The 21,813-nt window shown below is 36.2% G+C and overlaps 1 protein-coding gene across 3 annotated transcripts in view; it reads right to left on the reverse strand.

Annotated features, from left to right (window-relative positions):
• Nucleotides 1–3,078: 3,078 nt before the first annotated feature.
• Nucleotides 3,079–21,813, reverse strand: part of GABRB2 (gamma-aminobutyric acid (GABA) A receptor, beta 2) — a 172,778-nt gene continuing 154,043 nt past the window's right edge. Inside the window, exons 10-11 of one of the 3 annotated variants that reach the window (XM_010579117.1) lie at nucleotides 7,119–7,169; nucleotides 3,079–3,485 (exon numbers count right to left, since the gene is read on the reverse strand). In XM_010579117.1, the coding sequence (XP_010577419.1) occupies nucleotides 3,138–3,485; nucleotides 7,119–7,169 (399 nt within the window). In that variant the 3' untranslated portion in view covers nucleotides 3,079–3,137. Of the gene's footprint in view, nucleotides 3,488–7,118; nucleotides 7,170–21,813 lie in introns of all 3 variants that reach the window. The other 2 variants (XM_010579119.1, XM_010579118.1) reach the window with 2 other exon arrangements.

The raw sequence follows: 21,813 nt of genomic DNA on the forward strand, positions 1-21,813 counted from the left end.
TAAATTAGTAACTTTGATACTTTTCTTATTGAAACTAACAACAATTAACATGATTAAAAAGATCTAGAATATTCATTTTCGGTCAAATCTAAAGTAAAAGCAAATTTATTCTAGTTTACCTGGAGGGTAGCACACATAGCAAACCCCATATCTCATATACGTTGGCATAATTTCTCACTTTCACTCAAGTATCTCAGAAGAGTAGTTAAGTGCTCACCTTGGGCTCAAGTTATACTTTTCCCTTGACAGTGCCTCGCCAGTCTTTCTCACCCCCATCTTTTTATATCACAGTGTTAAGCCTTAGTACAAAATGATAGAATCCTTCTCTTTCACTAATTTTATACATCACATTAATAGCCAGAAGGACATAGTAAAAGCAAAAGTGCTCCTTCCCCCCAGATAATATATCTTTCCTAGTGACACCTGAGCAGAAACCAGACATTTTCTTTCACTCTCTGAATAGCTACATCAGAGAGTATTATGGCTTGTACTGTAACTTCAGATTAATTAATGTGCAGTTCTAAGATTCAGTCTCTGTGGTTTTCATAATAGCTGATGCAGTAAACCAATGCAGAGTCTCAACATATTCTCTGTAAGGTTTTATATTTGATGTGTATCAACCACAAACAGGCTGTGAGCTCCCTGTATTCACACTATGCTTCTGTGAAATACAAAAGGAGTTGGCAGCAATTTGTGAAAGGAAAGAAAAGCAGGTACAGAAGAATACTATAAGACTGCTTTTATTTATGATAATTAATACCATTTTTCAAGAACAGTCTTTGAAGAGAAATACTGAATTTTGATGTGGCTCCTTTTCTTAGAACTGGGAAAAAATTCCAACATCACTCATACCTATCACTTGAAATTCTAAATGCATCTACAAAGCCTACTGTGTTATGCATGAAATGCAGTCAGAAATTAAGTATGTGAACAAAAAGCAACATTTTGACCTCAAAAGTTCATTGCATGATGAAAGCCTGTCTCTGCATATTGCAGAGTCAGACCCTGGAAGCAGTACGTGAACATACACACAACTCCCTTGAAAACAACAGGTGGTGTGTATGCCTGGCAAATCCCATTTCAGGCTCAAAACTATTCTCTCCTGTTTGAAGCAGATATAAGCAGACGATATGCTCAAAACAAAGTCAGAAAATTGGCCTATTAGTTCCCGGAACTAATCATTAGCATTTCCGTCCTATCACTGTCATTCACTGACAAATGGGGAAAAAACCAACAGAAATTTGTAAGAAAATTATCCTTTTAAAGCAAGAACAAAAAATTCAAACAAAATATTTTATGAAGAATATTCTTAAGAACTATCGTAAAGTATTGCCAAAAGAATACTTAAATGGGGAAAACCTGTCTGCCTGAAAAAATTCCTTTACTATTTAGAAGATACTTGAGTTCAAGTTTCTTTCAGATATTAGTGCACAGATGAGTTAGCATAGAGACAACAGATGTGGCTTTTGCTTTTTGTGTCAAACAATATTGGGGATTGGATTTACTAAAAGCTATCAGGAATTCATACCTTTTATACAGTTCTTGCAACTTTTTTTTCATTACAGAAAAAGGTTCCACAATGGACTAAATGACAAACTCTACTTTGCCTATAAAATTCTGTTTTTTATATATTCTATTTTGCATCTATTCTATTTTGCATATAAGACTCAAGCTCTATGGCATGAAAAAAACCCCTTTTATTTCAAAAAGTTCCCTAAAGCAAAACTGAAGTTTTCTACTTTTTCAATGGAAATCACCCTAAAGCAGGAAACATTCAAAAGTGTAATTAAACTCTTAAAGTAACGGCTACCAATTTTTTCCCTTTTAAAACAGTGCATTAAGGAAAACAAAATAAAAAGTGAAATGGTATTCCCTAATCCAGCCTGAGAAAATACCCTGTCACCACTTTTTGTACTGAAATACATATGCTTGGATCTTTACTGTTGAAAGAGGTACGATACCTTTAATCAAACTGGATGTAAGGTGTTAAGCGTAACAACAGTTGCAAGCATAACGCTGGAAAGATTGCAAACTTGGAAGAAATCACACAACTCCACATGAGTATTTCAGACTAAGGTATGTACTATAACTGACAACATTCATTTGCACAGTATATATATATGTGTGCATGTATATATATATACACACACATACACACACACACACACTTTTACATGTATGTAGCCTTCTCTCTCCTTGGCCCTGTATTTTGTAATTGCTGTCTAGCTCTCCCTACCCTAGAAAGACAGGGCACCATTGGTCTCCTTCAGCCACCTAGAGAATCACTATTTGGCCAACCAGTTTTGGCACTTTGGACAGATGATTTCCTTTCCCCAACACAAACCATATCTACCCATTCAGTTGATGCGTTTTTATACCGTTGCTACATTCCTCTGTTGATCACAAACACAGTCACTGTGACTGTGAGCATATGTTCTCTCTTTAAAATCCAGACAAAACTAGTGCTTTTTGCTTCAACTTCTGTGCAAACACCCAACCCTAATATTATCAGTCAAAGGTTTAGTTCTTTCAATAAATAACAGGAAATACCTGAATACGGTTGGGAAACCTCTGACCATCATCATCTTGGAAAAGATGATAGGCACTACTTGTTTTCAAGTTTACACATTTAAAAAGTAAAGTGTATATGTTTCATAAGCATGATAATAACTTAATACACTCTCTTAAGTGTAGATGCATGTCTCAGATATGCAGTTTCCCTCAGAATGGTATGTACTGCTGTTGAAACTAGAACTTGTTTCTCAAATGCCGCTCTATAATTTGTATCACTAAACTCAAGTGGCCATTTAAAAAAAAAAAAAAGAAAAGAAAAAAAAAGAGAGAAAAGAGAGAGCGAGGGACAATGACACAAAAGTGATTGTCAAAATCCAATTTGCCTTCACATTCCAAATGCACTTATATTTTGATAAGGGGATATGTCCATACTGCAACTTAACGTATTTAAGATTTAGCAGATACAACCAAAACATTATAAAAACAGACCATAGAGTGGGCCAGCAACTAAGGTGTTTTAAAATAACTTTTTGTCCTGAATAGAATTTTTCTAAGTCCCACTTTTGGCTGTACAACCGATTTGAAGAGAAATCCAGTTCTTGCTTCCTGTGTGGCTTTGTTTCTTAGTTCACATAGTAAAGCCAATAGACAATATTGAAGAAGGAAAAAACAACAGGGAAGAATATGCGCGACCATCGATCTATGGCATTTACATCAGTCAAGTCAGGAATGGTAATTTTCAGTTGAGATGCACGTCTCCGTAGCCTACTTTTCTTCTGTGCTACATGTCGCTCCAGGGCATTGCGACCAAAGCTGTGTCTGGGTAAGCCAGCTTTCCGGTACTGGATGCTTGAAGTGTCATACGCCAGCATAGTGCTTCTACGGTCCCCAAGCCCCATCACAGCCTCGGAGGCAGCCATCTCATTTTTAATTTCAAGTGTGCTCAACAAAATATTTTCATGTGGATCCATCTGTAACAAATAAGAAAGCAGATTTAACAGGAGAGAAAGGAAGCCCGATCAGTTGCGAACTGAAGCCATGCTGACAAGGGCTAGTTCTAACAATTCTAATTCATTGGATGTCAGCCTGTCTGAAAGACTTTAAGCATAGCCATGACTATATTTATTGCCATTTATTTGTGAATTCAAGGAACAATAAGGCCAGTATAATATAATGGAATAAATGGTATTTCCCTAGACCCCATGTTCTGTAAGCAGAAGCAATACCTGGAAATGGAGTACATGCTCAGATCCTGAAAGTGGGATTCTGCCACTGGGTAGGATATCTGGGGCAAATATTGAACTTTTGGGGGCTTTTGGAGAGAAATCAAATGGAAAAGGGTCTGCTTTGTTTTGGTTTTTTCTTCTTTCAAATGAAAGCTGCTGCTCTGACAAAAACTTCAAGTATTCACGAGGTCTCTCCACCTCTATAAAATGAGGCCCAGAGCATGGCACAAGAGAATGCAAATTTTCAGTCCTTATATTCCAAACAGGACTGCTGGTTACTTGGGGAAAGGCACCGCCATAGTCTAACTAGGCCTATGTAGAAACTCCATTCCCCAGTGCTAATGAATTTCATAAATACAGTGCATGCTGTGGAGACCTGAACGCTGGAATAGCAGAGATCTGCAATTTCAAGCAAGGAAAAACATACAGAGTGTAATCACATCAAATGTACATTGAACAGTTGTTTCAATGGGTAGTTTTAGCTACTATATATTTTTTAAAGGCAGTTCAGTGAAAAAAATATTAATGCAATGTTGTAAAGAAACCTCTTAGACAATCAAGAGGATTTCAATGATGAGGAACTAAATTCTACTCTTAGGCAATCTGGAGCAGATCCGAAGTATGGTAGGAGAACTTCAAAATAATCCATTTATAGAAAACAAATATAAGGTTATTTAGGAAGTTATAAATCTCCTCTGCGTTCCCTCTAAGTATATATTTTGGATTCTGTGATTAAAGAGTATAATTAAATAAAAACTTTAAAAGCAATAATAGCTAATGAGCAGCTAATTAAGTACACTGACTTAGTGATGGTAGTGCAGATATACTCCAGGCCAAATAAGAGATGAAACTGTCCCAGAGCTCCTTTAAGAATAACTCAGCCACATTATTCATTATCATGTACATAATGTATATTATGATTATTATTGAAAGTGCACAAACTGTGACTTTTTTTGATTTCTAAACAATAATATGGCATTAATCTATTCTGTAATATTTAGAAGCCTGCAGTCAGCAGCAGGTACCTTGCTGCACTACCCAATATAGCACTGTATTTGCCATTATTAAAAAAACCCTGTGTAATATTTCACACGGCACGGTGAGAGAATTGGGTTGAAAACAGTTGCTTTTTAGCAGCATCCACTGCACAGTGTTATGAACTGGGAAGGCAGACGCTCACAGAAGTGCTTTGGACCTACTGAAACACTGCCATTTGAGTGATTACATCTGTTCAAGTGATGCATAAAAACTGGCATCGCTGAGATGCCAGATTTCCCCCTCTCTTTTTTTTTTTTTCCAATCTATGTGAGTTTGCACCCCTCTAGTTTCATTATATTTTAGTTTTAGATTAAATGTAATGACTCAATGTGAAGCAGCCAAAATCATCTATTTTTGCTTGCTTTCCATCAAAGCCATATGAAATCTTTGAATTTTCTAGTGTGCTAGGGAAATCGATCTTTTTTGAGCAGCACTGGAAAAATGCGAAAGTTGAGCTGGAACTCAAGAAAAATTCCTTTAAGAACTCTGTAGCATGATATTGAGCATGGTGAGGAAACACTGTATTCTAGCCAGGACGGCCATCAAATCAGTTCTCACCTGCATTAGATGAAACTAAGGCAAAAAGAGTATTCTGCTATTGTAATACAAACAAAAGCGAATACATACAAAAGCTTTGAAATAGATCTATGAAATTTTTCAAGAGAGCTTTCAAACATTTTCTTATAATGAGTGTAGTTATTTAGAAAATTCTTACATGATGTTTGGGGTAAGACAAAATCGGCTGTTTGTTATTTGTTATTAGATCTGAGACAAATAATAAGACTTTCAGTACCCTGAAAATAAAAGCAATTATAGGCACTTGGCATTCATTGATCCCAAGAATGTCTAAAAACAAACAGGGGAAGCATCTTACAAGAGGGTTGCAAAGCCACTTGGAAACTACATTTTCCATAGTTTCACAAAGCCTTAAGAAAAGAACAGAAATTTTAGTTCCAATGACATCAGAGGAAGTTTGACATAACATCCACTAATGCAATGGTTTTACCCCTTAGCCCAGAGCCTGGGTTATTTTCACCTCAACGTTGTGCATTCTAAGATACTATCTTTGGAAAGATTTTAGTGCCAACAAACTTGTTCACATCTTAAATCTTCTTAGGACGAATCTACTTTAAGCATTTTATCCTTCTGATCTGCAATGATATTAGAAATTTGAGTGCTCTTTACACACTCGTATACGTTCTATGCAACACAAATGCAAGAAAAGTTATTTTAGTCTACTACAGTTAGAGTCAGGCATGTTTTAGCAACATGATATCACTCCAGTTAACTTTTTGCTTTGATTCTTTTGTCACTTCTGTTCTCATTTCAGTAAACATCTTAACACAGCAAGCTGCTGCAGATATCTGGTAATCTTGGCAGCAGTTTCTAAGATTAGTGATGCTGGGCAGAAAAAACATTTAGCAATATTCTAAGCTATCTTCTAGGGCAAAGTATCTTCTGCACAGATCACACTGATATCAGAGTTGGAGCATAGCATTTTTCAATATTTCAAGAATTTTTCAGAAGAAATAACGCAAAATACAGTAAAAATTAGTGATGGGCGAACCTTCAAGTGTTAGAATAGCCAGGTAAGCACCACAAAGTTCAGATGCTTCTCGAGCACTAATTTGACCCTCCTGCACCGGAACGGTGGATTGACCATAACAAGAACCGCATTTTTCATGGTATTTTGAATTCCCAATCTGAAGAACTCCCAAAGTTCCAATCCAGAAGTACAAATGAATGTGAAATTAAAAGAAAGAAAGAAACAAACAACAACAAACAACAACAAAAAAAACCAGAAAGAAATTAACCTAACTTTTCAACCTTTGATAAAAGGTTCCTTATCAGATCAGAGAGAGCTGGGAGTGTTATTTCCACCAAGTAGGTTCGCCCAACTCTAAATAAAACATGCTTTTGTAACTAAGTGAAGCCTGAGATAGAATGATAATGAATTACGTTTATCGTACACAGCACCACCCATTCAAAAGGATCCCAAAGCGCTTTACAAGCATTTAGAAAGAAGAACAACTTCACTTCCCAGGGAAGCGCAATCACCTCTGAGGCGAAATGTGGTGACTGACAGTGCAGAACAATACACTATATTTTAGTCGAGGAAATGGAGAATGCTGTAGCCAATTGAAACTATGGGGTGGCTGAGTGGTGGTGGGGAATGTTAGGTAAGCAGAACAGTTACATAAATTGATATTTGGCCAGATGCTTGGGGTTGAGATGACCACACTATAAAAAAGTGCCATGGGATCTTTAATGACCGTAAGTGGTCAGGACCTGAATTTTAAGTCTCTGAGGATAAAAACATTAGAAAACATTGAAAGATACCTTTGTTGAATACATTTCTGGACAATGATATGTGCCAATTATTCTTCTGTCCTGTAAGTTAATAAAATCAAGACCAGTTTCCTTAGAGATAAGGCAGCTATTATCTTTCATTTAAAATTAAAGCACTCTAGGGTAATAATAGGACAACTAATTAAAAGATACAGGGACCTCTAAGCCAACAATTAGCATAAGTATATTCTGGCTTCAGAGGTGCTGTTACTGCCTTGCTCTGCTCCGCTCCTCAAGGTAACATAACGTTGTGATGTAAATGTATTTTTTCCAGCTGGTCACTTGACCAAGGAAGGTATGATGATATGAAAACAACTGTTAAAATTATTCTGGGGGAAAAGTAAGTGTAAAAGTGGTTTCAAAAGGAGGTGGAAGAAGGTTAAAAAGATCTCTTGGTGCTGAAGGATTGTTCAACCATAGAACTAGACTCTTTATGGTGAACAGGAGAGTTCAAACGTAATGGAGAAATTCCCAGGGACAAGAAAGGAAGCGAGGATGAAGATGAAGAAAAAGTAGCAGCAAGTACTATGGAAATAAAAGGTGAAAGCAGAAGTGGAGGAGAAATGAGCAGAGCTCAGCAACCATGCAAGAGGGTGGGATTTTTATAAATCAATCTTAAAGGTGGATGACAAAATATATGATGCAAATGATATTCACTTGTAGGTCCAGGTCAACTGGAAGAAAAGCTGACTCTGGATCCTTGAAAGAGGCCATGACCTTTTTGATGGCCTCAAACAAAGGGAATACAGAGGAAAGTGTAGAAATGTTACCGTTATATATTCTTCCTGCTACCTAGAAACTCCAAAATGATGGCTTTCTAGAGGAATTCCTCTTACACTAACATGATAGCAACTGTAAAATACAAGGAAATTACAACTCCCACACACATGCATACATACGCACATATGTACATTAGGAATCCTCCAAGGATGACCAGATCTCTGAAATTACTAACATCGAGCATCTTGGTGATTATGCTCTACTGTTATGCCAAACACAGCTTCATAGTAGGAGTGAAATTTATACTGATGACTTGCAAAGATAGAATATTGACACTTTTCCTTCCTCATATACTGTTCATTTTCACCTATAACCTTCAATTACAAGCAGCTACTGATGGCTCATTTTATGGCAGAATGTCTCAGAAGCCATGGATAAAATAGACAGTAGGGCTGGAATTTCTGATGGAAAAACCTTGTGAAAAAAAAGTTGCATATTCAAAAGAAATATCCTTTTGTTAAGTAGGGCTGCCATTAGCCAAAAGCAAAATACGGTGAGCTAAACCATGAAGGGAGAACAGAAGTAGCCAGCCTATTACAAAGATTAACACCCGAGATTAGGTCTCAGCATTTATAGGTTCTGTGAACCGACATTCTTAAGAACTGAAGACAGAAATAAAGATCCCTTTCACAATCAGGACCAACATGACATGCCTAGACATATAATTTAATTTGTTAGAGATAAAGACCTTAGTACTATCTATAGCATAGTTTCCCACCTCTTAGCCGCTGAGCTTTGCTTGGAAAACCAGTAACATCCCATTCCTGACTAGTCACAATAGCTCTGGCAAGATTAGGTGAAAGTATGAAGTGCACTTTACGTGTAATAGGGATCTTCCACCTCATCAGCAAGGTTTGACTTATTGATTAGGAACCACTGATCTCTGGGGACTGCACTGACTACACAAGGTAATATGTGGAAGGTTGATAGTCCTGTATAAGCTGCTGTTAGGTTCACTCTGGAAGAAAAAAGAATTACTGATTTTCAAATGGCACCTGCCTAAAGCTATACAGACATTTTTTAAATGAAAAGCAAGTCTGGTAAGATAAAGCTGTATGAACTCAGAAAGCACAAATGCCTAATATTTCCAAACATCCATATGTGAAACAATGTCCTTAAGAATGTGAAAAACACTGCATTTCCATTGTCTGTACAAAACTGAATTTATTGCCAGCATTGCAGTAACTGTTTATGAAACCACATTAGCATGCATTGGCTCAGATTGCATTATACACCTAAGATTTAGGTCAGGCTGTAAAGCATGCAGTTAGAGGACAGTAAAATTAGGCTGACTTAAACTTTCAGGTTACTTTGTTTGGTTTCAGGTCAGAAAATCCAGAGAAACTCTGCAAATTAAATCAGGATTTTCTTTAGGTTCTTGAGCTTTTTAAAGCCTAAAAACCTAAGCAAAAAAACCCAAGAAACCTGTAAGAATTAGAAAAAAAGAAAGTGAGAGGAAAAATGCATGATCTGGACATGAAGCTTTAACACTGCTCTATCTACTTACAATTTGATTTCTAGGCATCTAGTTTTATCCTCTGATATATGTGATTTCTTGATCATTATCTTTAGCAACACATCGATAACTTAGTCATAAGTATTGTCGGATTCTGGAGAAATGGTTGAAAACATATACTTTCTTTTGGCATCCATTACTTACACACAAGATTCCATAGGTAAGAGGTTGCAGAATAAGTGTCCACATAAAATGAAAGAGGCTGAAGTATCTTTGGCTTGATGACATTTGAATAAAAATCATGAAATATGAACTTGTTCAAACTGCACAGAATCCAATGTTCTAAACCCAAAAGCCAACAAGTGAAATAGGCAGAATCAGGACTGCTATTTGAATTATGGCACAGAATAGGAAAAAATGGGGAAATGGCCTACGGGTGTCCTGCCCTCAGCTTGAACCTTACACCAACATCTTCTAAAATATCTAAAAACATTCTAAAAATATTCTAAAAAAATCCCTGGGGTTTTTGGAGTAAAGAGGGATAAATCAGCTTAGCCAACCAAGAAAAAAAATAGAGAGTACACTGTGTTTCTGTAGAAACACATCTTCCTCCATTTCTCTTTTGGCCAAGATAATTCAGTCCAACGCAATCTCTAGTAAAGTGGAAGGAATAAATTATCTAAGTAAGGCCTTGATGTTGTACATGTTATTTCCATTCTAGAGCAGCAGACAGAGTTGACCAAAAACTGAAAACAGATACCTGATTCAGGAAATGAGCTTGCAACTTTACTTAAGTAGATACATTAATTTAATGGGACTTAAATAAATCTTAAGCTTAGTCATGTTTTCAAGTGATTTCCTGTGAATAAGACTTTCACTCTCAATCCAAAACTATGAATAATGCATATACATTATTCATAAGGAGGAAACAATTTTTTTTTTTTTAACCTGCAAGAACGTATCACAATGGTGGAGCTAAATATTAGTTAAGGAGAATTCTAATTGGGAAGTCTTCAAATCTGAATAAGCTTCATATTTATGATACCTAAAGGTAGTTGCCTTCCCTTCTAGAAATTTCAGATTTCTTTTTTCTTCCAGAAGACTGCAAAATCATCACTCAGAACAAAATAATTCTTGGTAAGTGATTCTATCTTAAAAATGAAACCCTTCCATGAAAGAAATCTCTTCTATGTTAAAGATAAGCATCAAAAACTTCCCTAGGAGAAAAGCTGAAAAAATTTTAAATTAATCTATCTGAACTTCCTGAAAGAATTTATTTTTACAAGGCAAATTTTGTAAATATTAGAAGGGGAAAAAATAATCTTTGACTGAAAATAAACATAAAGGAAGCAATGTAAATAGAACTGGAATTTTTGAAACTTAAGTTACAATTTTCAGCAACAATTTTTTACTGCTGAGACGTAGGAAGAAGCAAAGGCAGGTGATTTGGAATAGAAGTCTTCTGGGGTACCAGTTAACAACAGCTCCAAATCCTGCCGTTTCTCCAAGAAACAAGGTGTTAGGCAGCCCAGATTCTTACTAATACTGCTCTGATGAAGTATTTGTTATTTATTTGCTAAAATAACAACCCATTTATGTGTATACATTTTATTCTCTTGGAGATAATATAAATGAATAACACATCAGCATGAACCTACATCCTAAAAGGTGCTCTCTTCCATCTGTGATAAATAAGACCAAAATTTCATCAAACTTCTGTTATGCCCATAAGCTGTCCCCTATTATGCTGTCTTACAAAATATACTTTAACAGATATATCTAGCACCAAATATCTACTACGGAAACACAGCAAAATTGCTTATATAAGAAAGCTTCAAGAAAGATGAAAAATGCATGAAATATTTGGTTATCATTGCAAGTGGCAAAATTTCTAAGGTATGATTTGGATATAGTTATGGTTTTGACATATGAAATAGACAGTAAACATAAGGCTGATAAAGCTGCTCCTCTAGAACAGACTTCTGTAAAATACATAGACGTTATTTTTCTTGTTTGAAGTCAAATACAACATGCAAAGAACTATACAGCATATACTTGTCATGAGAGTAGGTGGACTGTACGGCAGTCTACTAGTGTTTCATCCATGTGACCACAATATACTCACTTGTCAACAGATTTAGGCTCGTGATTTTGGGGGAAGACCAACAATATAATTCTTGGGCCCAGCCCAAAGTTTAACATGGCCAGGGGCAGCACAAGGTCCAAGGAAAAACTTTGGGAACACCGACAAAGGCCAGATAAAACACTGGAGAGAAACTGCAGTTGATTCAACAAAAAAATTAAAATAATTGATATTTTTCTATGGAAAATCACTGACAAGTTTTCATTGTAAAGAAAATAAAGATGAATTTCTAACTTTTGACAACGAATTTCTGAATTTAAAAAGATCTAGAAATGTAGTTCTTATGATCACATTCAGTGCTGACGTAGAAGCCTGAAATACTGCCAGTTCCACAGCTATAGATACCGCAAGGCTCAGAGGACTATGTTAAAATTAAAAGTCTTCTGCTTTAAAATAATCAAAAGATCTGAATTTGTTGACTGAATTAGAACATTCCTGCATGATTTACTTGTACACTGATAGTCTGCTGTTTCAGGAAGAGTCTAACATTTTGTCACTCATTAAAAATGAGTGACAAGAAGGAAGAAACTTTGTTGCCAAGACATGGTTAGTCATTTCAGATTTGTTTCTAAGTAAATTTCTGTGTATGCACAATATATACCAATATTCCGTATTATGCATATTTTGTACTATCTTGGTATTGTGTATGCATTAATCATAGAGAAATAAAAACTGGATTATAGTTTTCTTCCTGACATTTTGGTGGCCTTTTGTGCTTGTAAATTTAAACTAAACTTGAGTTTGATTAGTTCAATGTATTATATAGTTCTATGGCAATATATATACACACACATATAAAATATAAATATATAGATAGTAGGAGAATTTCAGAACACATTTAGAATGAAGGAAAATGACTGGGGTTTTTTTGGCAATAGTGTGCAGTTTGTTCTTGACACATAATTTTATGGAAACGAGAAAAAATAGTTTACTAACATGCAAATGTGGTAGGTGTTTACGTAAAACATGATTATGTTCAATGTTATAAAAGTTTCATATGATGCATTTCAGGAAGGGTGATCCACTCACAACTGAGAAAGCTATTAATGAGTTAATGAAACCAAACATAGGCTTATTTTTATATTGCAAATTATTACATATTGTATATGCCTCATGATACAAAAAGGAAGAAGAAATAAAAGCTGACGAATCATCTCTATATGGAATTGGCTTTTAGATCTTCTTCTCTGGCTATATTATCATATACTTTAATAAACAAAAGACCTTACATACAACAATTGAAACTTATGTAAAGACCCTTTTCCTACCCAAAACTGCTGTAGCCTGAAGGTATAAGAGCTCAGAATTCCATCTAGCAAAACGTAAGCTAAAATCTTTCATTTCTGAAGACCTTTATTTCCAGTTACCTGCAGGAACCTTTGGATACTCAAAGGATACATGGACAGAAAGTGGTCCAAAGAAAACATTATTTTCATGTAATCATGTTGATTTAGGCTGTGTGACCTTTACTGTTGCATCCTTCAGGCCAGCCCAAAACCATCAAGTTTCTGACAACTATATTACCAGAAAGTTTAGTTCATTGTGAGGACATGAGCAAGGACAGGTATGCAGGGCTTTTTGTACAGAGCTTTCAGATGCATTAAGTTTAGGGACAAGGCTCAACAGGTTTTTTGGGTGGGGGAGAAAATTAAGTTCAAGTCTCTCACACTTCTAAAAAGAGGAATGGAGGCATAAGAATAAACAAGATTTAGACTTCTATGTTTTAATATCTTATATCATTACAGAGGGATTCTTAAAACTAGTATCTAAGGAGTAAAAAAGATATATTCTCATATATAGACATATGTATCTGTATATATATGAACACAAATTTATATTTAGGCATAATCCTATCGACCTCCTAACCTTTTTCCTCAGTTATGTGAGAAACTAACCTCTGGTGTCTATCTTTCTCCATACGCAGAATTCTGGGAAAGCAGCTAGTATCCAAAAGAATTAGTAACTAAGTGAATTTACTGATAAACATAGGTCTTCATAGCCCAGCATGACTGTTTCATTAAATTTAACATCCATGTATGCAATACAAACCTTAACACCCTTAAAAAAAAAAAAAAAAGTAAGAAATTATACAACTTGTACATGTCTAAATGGATGCCCAGTTCATATGCTACATTAGTAATATTTTGTTATGAATACTGCTAGTTATGTTATTCCTAGGTTGTCTGGGCTATTCTGCTCATTAACCTTGATCTATCTTTATCTTTATGCAAGACAAGCAGTCTCCATGGCATGCTGCAGAGTGACTGCACCATGTCTCTCCGGGAAATTAGAATGTTTCCACTGTTGGGGCAGGGGGAGAAGATTTTGAGGAAAAAAATATTTTTTACATATTGGGAAAATCTTTAGAATGTGTTCTAACACAGCAGTTTGGGGTTTTTTTAAGTGTTGAAAGTATTAACTTGCTTCAGTCTAGGTAATCTTACAGCCTAAAGAGCAAACAACAACAAAGCTAAAGCATCATAATTAATAGTTACTGATAGACTAAAGACGGGCAAAAAGTATAAAAGAGGATTTGAAATATGTATCCTCCTTCTTAACAGTGTGGGATACTATCATTCTGATTATGTAAACACTTCTGATAAGAATTTTGGATCACCTGAAATCGATTTCCCCTAGATTAGATATAAAAATGCATTGCTATCTGCAAAAAGAAACCAAACATGATAATTTTTAGACACTACAAATAAAGCAAAGGGATTGACAAACTGTCGTCTTCTACATCATAATATTTTCACCACTTAGTGCCACACTAGTGTATACAATCCAGTGATCTCAAGACTCATGAGCACAACTAGGTTACATCCCGTAGCGCGTAACATTTAGAGTTACAACTTCTTTTTTGGGTAGAAATTGGCTGACTCGTGGCCATTCAGTTAAACCTTGGCAAACTCTTTAGAGCTGATCTGCTTTGGGAAATCAATTCACTAGCCAGACACACCTTCTGGACTGCAGCTACATACATTTCTTCTACTTCACTGTACATCATTTACCTTTTTGCGCCTTATTTCCCCACAATTTGAAATAGTGATATAAACTGCATTAATGGAATCTTTTCTGCAACCAAAAGTGCACTTAATTCAGGGTCACAGGTGGATGGCAGGTTTGTAGATGCACTACAAAACGGATAACGTGCTTTAAACAAATGGAGTGTACACACACTGGTCTTACATTAATTAAACGTGGCATTCGAAGGAGCGCGGCTGCAGAAAGAAAACCTCACGCAGCTGACTTGACCTTTATTCAGATGTCATGTGGAATACCATTACAGATTGTGGAAATAAATCACCTTCTGACTGCTTCTGCAAAATGCTCCAGGCTAAAACTGGAACTTCCTCAAATTTCACTCCTGTCAAACCTCTGGTTCAACAAAACACAAAGAGGCTGGCCAAGCACTCCGTGCATTGCTGGTTGTTTCATATGCAAGTTGTTTCTTGATAATGCATGAATGTAAATTTAGGAGAAAGGCTGAGCTTTTATAATCCATGCCTACTTTTATTACATGTCCTTCAGTAAACTTCTGTGTAAGGAATACCTTCTGACCCTGGATCAAGAATCAGTCCTCGTGCAGTTTTACCTGTACTGCAAACAGCAGGAAAACTCTCCTTGGAGGGAAAAGAAAGAGGATGAATGCTTTCACTGAAATCTGGATAGTGGTACCATTAGCTCCAGCAACATAGAGCAGTGAGGATTTGAGATCTTAGACTGAAATTTTGAGAGCTTCATGTTGCCTTAGTGTTTTGATATCCTGTTCACTTTATTAACCAAAACTGTGCATATAGCCATTTTAAAATTCCTCTTCTTTACAAAAGCTTTTACATCTTGTTATAAATATGTTTTACATGCTTACTCATACTTTATACTAGAAGTACCTCTACTGCATAGGGTATAAGGTGCAGTTCTGTGTAATAAGTACTGACTGGTTTTAGGTACCTTTGCAATAACTCCTCCTCCATAGACGTGCATATATGATTTCTTCAGATAGAAATAAACAAATATTGCTGTGAACTGAAAAGGCCGAAGGCAAGTGAGCAGTAAATCAGAGGGGAAATAAAGGCATTAGCCAAGCCTAAGCTAATAAGCATTGCTTTGAAGCAAGGTATATTATCTCGGGCCTGCAGCCCTCTCAATTCATCTTTACACCTTAGTCTGAAAATGGAGGAGAGCAACTTTGCTTGCAGCGCACTGGAAGCTATCACAAGTTGGCCTGTAAAGGGCTGCATGTACATATCAATGGATTCACATTGGCTCAAGTTAACACACTCCATCTAATTCCACCCCTCTTTTTCGAAAGAGACATCTATGGATATGACAGTGAAAAAATGCACAGGCTCTTCTACTTATTCACTAGTGAAGTGGTAAAAAGAAGTTTGGAAGTTGTTATGGGAAACGGCAGGTAGCAAAGCAATACCTGAGCTGACTCTGTGCTGTTTCCAAGTGTGCTACTGTAATGGATGGCATTGTTGGCACAATGAAACAGAAAGTACTCAGTCTTCGTGTTTGAACAGCACACGTACGTGAGCCAGTGAATCTGAAAATGGGCACCTGGATGAGGAGGATGCTGTGGGAGCCCTGTTTCCTTGCCAGACACTGTCCATCCTCAGCCTGACCAGTTGCATAGGTGAAATAATTAGGTGCAATCACTTGTGAAACAGGTAATTGCATGGTCTTGTTTGTCTTAAACTCTGATAATGCAGTGGAGTCCTCTGAAAATGAAAGATCTGAGGAGAACTATTCAACTTTTCTGATTAAACTTGGTCAGACTCTTTTCCTTGGTCAAAAAGTTGTAGGGGAAAAATTCAGCAGCTGAAACAATTTGATGGGGAAGAAAGTTACCATGTTAAGTGCAGCTGAGGGCAAGTTAAGCTTCCGTTTGTTCTTTCTTTGCCATCTCATCTCCTTTAGCAACTGTGTGCTAATTTGGATATAACAACAGTGGGTCAGGAGGGCAATGAATTTGCAAAGATACCTATATTTGTTCAGACCTTCTTAGCTCACTAAGCCCTACATTCATTCTTCAAGAGAACATTTCTATTGTGATTCCAATCTATTAATATGCTGTTTAATCTCATTATCATATTAATGTTCCATGTTCTCTACTTGGTACCCAAATTTCTGATAGAAAAATGTCATTAGTCTGACAATTTCACTTGTTTGTGACTTGGCACTGTGTAACAGCAACACACTGTAACTTTCAGGCTTGCTGACTGAATACCTTATGTAATACAAAGACTACTGAGTAAAGAATTACTCATTGTTTTAAAAATACACTCAGTATGGTTTAAAAAAGTCTTTGTCTCCAGAAAAAAACCCTTATCTAAACATGCAGAGGTTAGCAATGTCAGTTCACATTTATTTGGAAAAAAAAAACAAACACAAAAACCAACAAAAAAACCTGACCGAATAAATCTGTATAAACAGTTTTATGAAGTGTTGCATAATATCCTGACATTTTCCCCCAGTTTTCCAGAGGGAAATTGCTTTATTAATGCTCACAATAACAACAGCATGATTGCAAAATTAGAGGTAGTTTTATTTATGTGACTTATGTTATCACGTACTTCAAGTATATAGCCAGTACACTTACAGCATGTCTCTGCTTTAAGCTAGGTTGGACATGTCTAGGATTCGGTTATTACTGCAACTGAATACATTCTAAAACCACGTTCAGTGATGTATTTCCATTATGCAAAATGTAATGCCACTTCACAGAAGTGGCAAATCAAATTACTTTGAAATAATATAACAAACAAATTTTATATAAGAAAAGTTTATTTGCAATAATTAACTGTTCTAAACCTAGAGGATCTAACTATAAAGAAAAAAAAATTAATTTAGAAATAAACACTACCTGAATAACATGCCTGTAAGAATTAGAAAAACAGGACTAGAAAAGGACGTCAAGATGCACCAAACCATTATATGGTAATGCCTCTACAAGGTTTGATATCTGGGTCAAAAAAATGCAAGTATCACGTCCTGTTTCTAGCTAACATCCTGGTAAAGAAACCATAGTGATGTCTAAGAAAAAAACTGTCAAGAGATGGATCTGTAGCCCTTCTTTTAACAAGGGACTTGATGTAGGAACTGGTAACAATACTCGCAGCGAGTATCGTCTCTGCTGCCTGACACACTTCCAAGCTTCGTTGCTTTGGAAGAGGATGGCGTACAGCTGCTTTTCCATTACAATCACCCCTTGTCAAATGTACAGATGGCAAGATGCAAGAACCACTTCTTTACAGATGAAGAAGAATCAGCCTTTCATTCAGCCCTGTACATCTACCATGGTCTTTACAGTGACTGTTCTGGTTTCCACCACACAGCTGTAATGGAGGTTTTCCGATCTATCCAGAATAACAAGTACACAGATATCATTGATACTGAAAAGCATTTTCACCTTACTTATACCTCCAGAGAAGTCAATTAATGTATGCAGTAGTCTGGATCAAATAAGATAGATGAGCAACTGTGGAAAAAACAGCAATAGAATCCAAAAGATGTAACAACAGCATAAGCAGCAGGTTTACTGGGAATTTAGTAATACAGGAAATTATACTGAAAACACAGAGTTGGGAGGTGATCAGACTGGAAATCCTGAACAACACAAAGACTAGAAGATGCATCGGACACATCACAGTGATCAGCATCAGTAAAGCCCATCTAAGCCACAGTTTCAAGATGGAAACATCCAAGGTAAAATTATTGGACCCAACAATGTAAGAAAATATAAAAATTAATCAAAAATACCTTGGCTACTGGATTCTGGAAGAAATCTATGGGGAATAAACCAGTACTGAGAGAGCACCAAGAAGCTCATTATTTGAACTGTGATAACAGAAATTAAGTATATTAAAATGGCTGGGGTCTACCTCAGAAATTACTAGCCGTTGTACCAGGCTCTACGCTGAGATCCTGGTAAGGCTAATCATCTCCTTGAAGACGAAGCCAGGCTTCATAAAGCAGAAAACTTGAAGGGTTATATCACAGTAGCTTGTTTCTCTCCCCCACCTCCTTCTATCCCCACAGGAAACAGAAACCAAAATTACAATTAGAAGAAAAAAGCCTCATAGAGGCTTCTAGACCAAATCCTTTGCAGACCATTTTTATGTAATTACAGAATTAAGAGATGAAAGTTACGGATTTCAGTAAAGTCTTTGACATATTATCTTAACGCTGAAGAGATGCTATGTCCCACATATATGTACAATTACCCAAAGGAAGATAGTCAGCTGAACAATATTGTGAAGCCAGAAGTTAGAATTTGGCCCTATTTTTTAACATATCTGCTATTCATCTGGAAGAAGCACAGGCAATATATTAGATTAGTGCCCTGAGCCTAAAGAAAAGATAGCATGAAATGTGCCTACAAAGGATCAAAAGGATGCTGATGACTGTCAACATGTCTATTTAAAATAGAAAAGTCCACAGAATAAAATGGCATAACAATGGGTTAGAGTATATATATCATACTTTATAATGTCTATTAGGTCTTCAAGCAGAAGTACAACACTCCCAGTTTACCTATCCTTATATACACACTTGCAATACTATGCCATTCAGAGCAGAAGAGATAAAAAAACTTGAGACTACAAAGATAATAAAGGCATTTAAAGAAATAACGTAAGATAAGACAATAGGCTTGAAAAGAGAGGTAAGGAAATTATGCAAATACTATCTCCAATAACTGAAGTATGTCTAGAGTAAGAAGAAAGCCAGTGATTTACCTGTAAGCAACAATATGACTGTTTACAGGGAGAATGACTAGCCTTGACAAAGGCAAAAAATGACGAGTTAGACTAAAGCAATAAAATGCTGAATGCAGCTTGAGAAGCTTCAAGAGTGGAATGATCATACACACAGCCATTTTAACCTGAAGTTACTGCAAAGAAAGTTAAGCATGTCCAATACGATTTAAAACATCTGTTAGTCTCAATCTTCCTCGAGTTTTAGGTCCTTTAAATTTCTCCATGATTTTATTACTCAGGTTTCAGAATTCAAGAAGCAAATCAAGATATAGGCCCACTCCCTTCTCTTCCTTTCCCTTACCCCAAACAAAGCCAACAATCTTTGAAAATGAGGGTGCATATGAAGATACAATCTTCTATGATGATTCAGACTAGATATAAGGAAGAAATTTTTTACGATGAGAGTGGTGAAACACTGGAACAGGTTGCCCAGAGAACCTGTGGATGCCCCATCCCTGGAAACATTCAAGGTCAGGTTGGATGGGGCTTTGAGCAACCTGATCTATTTAAGATGTCCCTGCTCATTGGAGGGGGGGTGGACTAGATGACCTTTAAAGGTCCCTTCCAACCCAAGCTATTCTATGATACCATGATTCGAAAAAACCAAAACAAAACCAAAACCACCATATTGGGCATATGACGTGAATACAGTATGAAATTTAAAGAAACAGGCCAGTGTCTGTGCTGGCCCTAGAATCTCTCCATACCAGAGAATTCAACAGCATAAATGGAGTATGTATTAACTTCTACCTTCATTCTGCAAGTAGCTGTGGATGGAAGGACTAATCAGCACTTCTCCTCTCACCACCTTTTGTTGTTTAAGAAGTTGTAAGAGACTGTTACAAAAAAATGGTGTTGGAATCTGAAGAAAACTATTACAGATTTGCTGGTCTATAATGTATAAACAAAGATGCTGCACTATAAGCAGCAGTTCCAGTAACTATTTATCCACCTTTTTTAGAATGTCTGTGCTGAATAAAGTAACAGAGCTGTAAAGAAGTTTTCACCCTCATGTTCTAAGGTTTATTACTCATGGCATTAATCTTCTCTCACATAGTATCTGATTCTGATAAATTCATAGTATTCCATGTAGTGATACAAGAGCAACCTAGTAATATCACAAAAGAACACTCATTCTTTATAAAATTAGTCCTTCAGTGTTGGACCCTAATTAGAGATGGAGTGTCCATTTGGTCCCATTTCTAAAATACTTGGATTTTTATGGAAACCTGCATCTCAACCAAATTCGGCATTTCAGGCCCGTTTCTGGTTCTTGTACGTGAAAATAATTGCATAATATATTTGGCCCACTTTCATAGATAAAATATTCAGGTCCATTAAATATGAATCTGTTTTCTCGGTGCTGGTCAAACAGCAAGAACAGCTGTTAGCTCCTTTCCTCCTCCCCAGAGCAGTCTAGGTGCAGTAGGACAGGGCTCTCTGATCACTAGTCTTTTCTGATCCTCTCCTGTTTGGTTCTCTATCTGTTGCTTAAGGGATTGCAAACCCGATTATCAGATGAGAGTGTATCTGGATACCAGAGCAAAACTGCCATGGACTATGAACCATGCTGGCCTGGTATATTAAGCAAAGGCTCAGTATAAAAAAATATAAATAATGTAAAGTTGTTCCCGGTATGCTTTGTGTAAATCCTGTAGACTGGTGAATTTCTGCAACAGTTGCTGGAATTAATTTACTCTGCCTACTGGATTGGATTAGTACACTAGTTACTGCTTTCAAATTCTAGTTCATGATTAGCAATTTGTCACCAGACTTTGGCTATTCTGTTATGTGGCTGAAAGATCTATTGTATGAATAAGTATATAGAAAATATCACAAGTGAAACAGTATACAAAAACATACCTCAGCTAGTGGTGACACTCTGACACCTATGGACCTTAAATTTCCACTGATGTTGGAGGAAAGATTTCAGGTAAACACAGATCTAGTCTCATAAAACTACCTACAGGGTTTCTTAGTTAATAGCTTTGATTGTTTAAAGGGAAACTGATTTTTTAAAAATAAACTTGACAAATTAAATAAAAACTTGTAGATTTTTTCACATTGCTGAAAAATCACCAATAGAAAGAAAAAGATTTTACAGCATCTTCATAAACTTTACAATGGGAAAAGATGATCTATGGTACCATAACATCAAAATTAATCTCATCATTATGCATTTGCCTTAATTCATTAAAACATATTTCTCTAAAATTAAAAAAAAAATAAATTAATGGACAGGTGAGATCTGAGACACGACAATATAATCCTGCATCTTAAAAGACAATAAACTATAACCTATAAAACTAACTGGTTTACGCTATCAACGTGTGACGGATTTTTGTTGTTCCAGCAAAAATGGAACGAAATGTTCTCCTGTCTGCAGGCACACTATGGTAGTATAGCATTTCTAAACAAACATGAGAAATTCCACCACTAGAGCTGTATGAAACTTATGTTTCCACTTCACGAAAACCCACTTGGGTTCTTTCTGATTTAGATTTTTTTTAAAATTCTGATTTTGATTTTTTTTCCCCTTGGAGT

Source organism: Haliaeetus leucocephalus, unplaced genomic scaffold (assembly GCF_000737465.1).
Source record: "Haliaeetus leucocephalus isolate CR32 unplaced genomic scaffold, Haliaeetus_leucocephalus-4.0 Scaffold656, whole genome shotgun sequence".
NCBI lineage: Eukaryota > Metazoa > Chordata > Aves > Accipitriformes > Accipitridae > Haliaeetus > Haliaeetus leucocephalus.